Source organism: Plectropomus leopardus, unplaced genomic scaffold (assembly GCF_008729295.1).
Source record: "Plectropomus leopardus isolate mb unplaced genomic scaffold, YSFRI_Pleo_2.0 unplaced_scaffold2632, whole genome shotgun sequence".
NCBI classification, from domain to species: domain Eukaryota; kingdom Metazoa; phylum Chordata; class Actinopteri; order Perciformes; family Serranidae; genus Plectropomus; species Plectropomus leopardus.
This window is the reverse complement of record NW_024628624.1, coordinates 1-5,126: the sequence shown is the minus strand read 5'-3', so window position 1 is coordinate 5,126 and position 5,126 is coordinate 1. Positions and strand designations below refer to the sequence as shown.

Below are 5,126 nucleotides of genomic sequence, written 5' to 3'. Positions count from 1 at the left end.
TTTATCATTTTATCATTTTATCATTTTATCATTTTATCATTTCATTTAACATACCAGTTGGGGGCAGTAATGCATCATAACGTTGTTTGTCAACCGCCATATAAGCTCAAGAAGAAGACAAAGGACCCAGCTGTAGATGCTCCATGGAGACAAGAGACGCCAAAGTAGGCATTTCAGGGCTAAAAGTTGGCTAAATAAACATCATGACATATTTTGTGCTCCCCAATTGGTGTGAAATTGGCTCTTTGGGACCTTCAAATTATTTTTATTTTCAAAGTTTGCTAGCAAACACGGTTTTAGCCTCCAGCTAACGCTCGTGTCTCAGCAGAGGATGAAACAGCCGCAAACTGTTTCCGCTGCTAAAACAAAGTGTCAACATAAAACTTTACACATCGAAGTGTTAAAAGTAATATTAGTCAGACTAGTTAGATTAGTTAGAGTGTCCGTTTAAAGATGTGGAAACGACGCGGCGGTCGCAGCTCGGCTCTGGACCGAGCTCAGGCGCTGCTGTCCGGCAAGAGGAGCAGCGGAGGAGCCGCCGAGTCTGTGGAGGAGTCTGCGGCCCAAACACGGGGACACACGGTGGGTCTGAGGAGCCACAGATGTCTCACTTAACTGTGGCGTTACTCTGAGTGATTTCAGTCTGCGGCCCAAACACGGGGACACACGGCGGGTTTAAAACCTAAACATTTCTCTGTGAACTATGGTGTAACTCTGGATGGTGTTTCACCATGCAGTTGTTATTCCTTATTTTTATTTTACTTTGTTTTGCTTTATTATTTATTTATTTATTGCAGATATTTCATACATGACTCAAGCATATTTAGACATATAATCCAGCAACCAAAAAGAACCAGAGCACTGCAAACAAGTCACATAAAAAACGCAAAAGACAAAAACACCAAACAAACATGCAGGGCAAACCATATGCAACTATATGGCATCAAATCAAAGTGTCATTTAAAGTTTTATGAATGTCCAGTATTTTCTCAGCTTTTCCATCTCGCAGTGTGTGTATTTTTTGTAAATACTGCCCCATTTCTATTTTGAATTCTTGTATTTTAGGTTTCTTTGAGTCCATTACATTTATGAACAGAATATTTTTCATACAAAGTAAAAAGATTCAAAATATTTTTTTCCCAACCATCATTTCCATTTTTATCATACAAAAAAATTATAACTATTTTTCTAATTAAAGCTTTGAACCAGCTGATGTTTATAGACTCTTGTCTTTCCTCTCCTCAGGGTGTTGTTGGTGAATCTGTGAAAACCAGACCTGTTTCCCCAAACACACACCTGTTTTTGTCAGATCTGAGCGACCTGTCCTCAGTCAGCTCAGCACCTGAACATGGACCTGCTGACACCCTGGACTCTGCTGCTGCTGCTGCTGCTGGGAAGAACCAGGGAAGAGAGGGCGACTCTACAAAGGTAGACAATTTTAGAACACACACACACACACACACACACACACACACACACACACATATATGTGTGTGTGTGTGTGTATACCTGTGATACACTTACAAAAGGGTGATGGGTGTCCCCCCAGCCGCTTTCTAATTCATAATAAAAATAAAGTGATTCACACTGGGAATTATTGTTTTTGTACTATTAGTCACCGTAAGGTGTCAGAGTGCATAAAACAGCATCAAAAGAGAGCTTGTTTATCAAAAAAGTGCCAGTGGAGGATCCCACACCCCCAACAGAGGTCCGAGCTAAGACCCTAACGTCGTAAAATTCTAGGAAATACCCAAAAATCCCCCAAACGTCCCAAAATCCTAGAAACGTCCTAAAATCATAAAAATGTCCTAAAATCATAGAAACATGCTAAAAATATAGGAATATCCTAAAATCCAATGTCCTAACTGTCCTAAAATCCTAGAAATGCCTTAAATTCCTAGAAAAGTGCTAAAAATCTAGAAATGTCCTAAAATCCTGGAAATGTCCTAAAATCATAAAAAGGTCGTAAAATCCAAAAAACATCCTGAAATTAGAGAAACATCCTAAAATTCAAAAAACGTCCTAAACTCTTAGACATGTCTTAAAATCCTCGGAACATGTACGGGGCCTCCTGTCATTTTGTTGAGTATTCCTGCTGTTCTGTCCAGGTCATAAACTCAATAAGATCTCAGAAACATCCACAGTTGGAGTCTAATTTGACAAGAAGCCTCCATATTTGGTGTTTTCTTCCAGGACCTCAGACCTCAGAGCTCTCTGGGTGGAGGCGGGAGCAGATTCCTGAAGAAAGCTCCACCACCTGTAACCATCAGCAGCCAGTCACCTGTCAGGAAGGGCCACATCCAGCAGGACCCTGCACCCAGGTACGGCTCTGTGTATGTGAGGTCAATACATGGAATATTGAGCACGTAATAAAAAAAGCAATCTTTTACCACCACCTGATCCACTGTTACCCCCTTTTCCATCAAAGTAGCTCTGGTTCTTTAATTGGTTACATTCCTGTTTGTTGGAAACTTTGTGATAACTATGAAACCAGTCGACGTTTCCACTAGTTTTACAATGCACAACAGAGAAGTAAACAGCAGTAGCAAGGTTGCAGATCACATTGATTGCCTGCAGGCTTTTGTTTTGTGACTACAGATATTTGTTTTTACCCCAAAACAAACAATTAATGTGATAAAAATACATTATTATGCACAAGACTCCATTCTCTCTTTCCAGTTATGACTTATGAGTCATAAGTGGTCAAAAAAGTTCCTGCAGGTAACCAACTTTTTGGGTTTCAAACCAATTTGTTCTTGGTCGAAATGCTTTGAAAAGTTTGATATAAGGTGCTTCAACTGGAACCTGTTGTTGATGGCAAAAGGGGTTTGATTCAACACAAAATATGTGCAGTTCTAATATTTATGAGGAAAAAGTGACGCATGCACACTTAAGTTTATTAAAGACAGCGTTTTGATCCTGCTTGGATCTTTGTCAGGTTAGATGTTTGAAAAGATGAAACTATATCTAAATTTATACATAATGTACACCAATAGTGCATAAAAATAATATCAAATTTATATAATATCAAGGTTAAGGTAGAACAGAAGTGATCACCAATACATACAAAAAAGACACCTAAAAATAAATTCCAAAAAAGGATAAAGGTCAGATTGCAAAAAAGGGTCATAATCCAATAAAGGAATAAAAATCCCAATCAGAGAAGACACGCACTTGTTAAATCAACAAAAAATCCCTTATACTTGTGTGCCAGAGTCTAGAAACCCATAAGAGCCCTCACAATAAAAACATCATCATTTAATTCTGAGAAAATGTTTAATGTCGTCCTCTTTACTTAAACTTCTGGGAGTCAGAGACTGCAGGGTGAAATGTAGAAACTGTCTCTGGAGGAAGAGAATATTTATATCTCCTCCTCTAATCTGAGATCTAATGTGTTCAGTGGCAATGTATTTAAGAGAGGCCACAGGGCGATAAGCCTCTCTGAGTATTAAAAAAACAAACATTAATAGTTCTAATATTTCCCCAAACTCAATTTCTTTGTTATTCTCTTCTTTATCTCTCGTTCGTCCTCTTTGCTCAGGAGTGTGTCGTCTTCCCAGCGAGGCTCTCAGACTGCTGCTTTGACGAGACTGGCTCAAATTGAGAGCCGCATCCGCAGCCGAATGCAGGTTCAGGAGCCAAAACCTGCTGAGAGTCTAACCTCTGACCTGAGAATCTCACCACCAGCAGCCGCCCCGACTCCGGAGGCGTCTGTGCAGCTCTCAGCGCAGCCCAGCAGTGACCAGAGCCCGAGGGGGAAACGTTTCCTCAAGAACAGGTCGGGCAAAGCTGCGGCTGCGGCTGCTGCTGCTCGGTCTCCAGAGGCTGCAGATGTTGGTGTCAGGTCCAGGTCCAGGTCCAGGTCCAGAGCTGCTGATGTTCCCTCAGCAGAGAGAGCTGTGAGTCTGGAGAGTGATGAAGAGGACATGAGGAAGCTGCTCGGAGACTCGTTTGACTCAATAGACGACAGCATCAACATACCAGGGAGGCCGTCTGTGAAAAGAACGGCAGACAAGGTACCTTTTGTTTTTGTTTGGTTTTCACTTCCTTTATTTACAATACAATGGGCTTCGTGCAAGAAATGATACACACAAACAAGTTTTCGCTTTGACCCATTTATTTCTGATTCACCAGTGTTTTCTGCACTGATCCCGATGACTGTAATTTCAGTAACTGTGCGTCCCTCTGCTGACCAGAGTAAGAATTTAACTAAGGACATTTACTCAAGTACAAATCTGAGGTTACTTTTACATTATCTGAGCATTTTAATCTCATGCCACTTTCCACTTCAGCTGGATTTATGAAATATAGTGAGAATCGCAAGATTAAGCAAGATACAAGTTACATAGCCTGCTTCAGCTGCCTCTGCTTAAAAAATGGTATCGTCTTATTCAGATTCTGAAAACTTTATTATCTGACGTGACAGAAAATCGTCTTAGACGTGGCTCAACATGCAGTGAGAAACGAATTTGGATAAATACACGTACAGCATGAGTACACACAAATGTACTGAAAGTGACTGTGGTTGTTACTGGGTTTGTTTTCGGTTGAAAAAACACTGTACTTTCCTCTTACAGACGTTGAGCAAAAACAGTCGGAGGATCCGCTCCTCACCTCCTCCCGCTGCTGTCCGTCCCTCCTCATCCTCCAACACAGCACCTCCTCGCTCTCCTGCGTCTCCTCCTCACTGTGGTTCTCCTTTTCGATTCACCGGTCAGGCTCAGGCCCGCTTCAGCCCCTCTGTGCTCTCCCCAACCTCCTCTCCTCCCCGCACCTCCCCATCTCCTCCAGGGAGACCGAACTCCTCTCATCACAGGGCGGGGAGTCCACAGCGCTCCCTGTCCTCCATGTCCGGCCGCGGGGAGGTGGTCTCTCTGGAGGAGCTCTTCTCTGTCGGGCCTGAAGATCCCCACAGCGAGGCGAGTTCAGTGACCTCTGAAGGTGAGAGCTGAGTCGACTTAAAATCAGCTGAGTTCTCCTCTGAGTTTACCACTTATTGTTTTAACCCTTTGATCAAAAAAACATAAAAAATGATAATTGTCCCACAATTTGCAAGAAATCAGTAGATTAATAAAATTATTTTTTAAAAGATAATGAAAATATCTATAATTTTAATGTTATGATTA

General features: G+C 41.7%; 1 protein-coding gene across 1 annotated transcript; it reads left to right on the top strand.

Annotated features, from left to right (window-relative positions):
- Positions 1-453: 453 nt before the first annotated feature.
- Positions 454-5,034, top strand: LOC121966918 (putative protein TPRXL). The gene is made up of 5 exons (XM_042516987.1): positions 454-582; positions 1,246-1,428; positions 2,194-2,321; positions 3,542-4,016; positions 4,578-5,034. The coding sequence occupies exons 1-5, from the start codon at positions 454-456 to the stop codon at positions 4,950-4,952; spliced, it is 1,290 nt and encodes a 429-aa protein (XP_042372921.1). The 3' UTR covers positions 4,953-5,034.
- Positions 5,035-5,126: the final 92 nt, after the last annotated feature.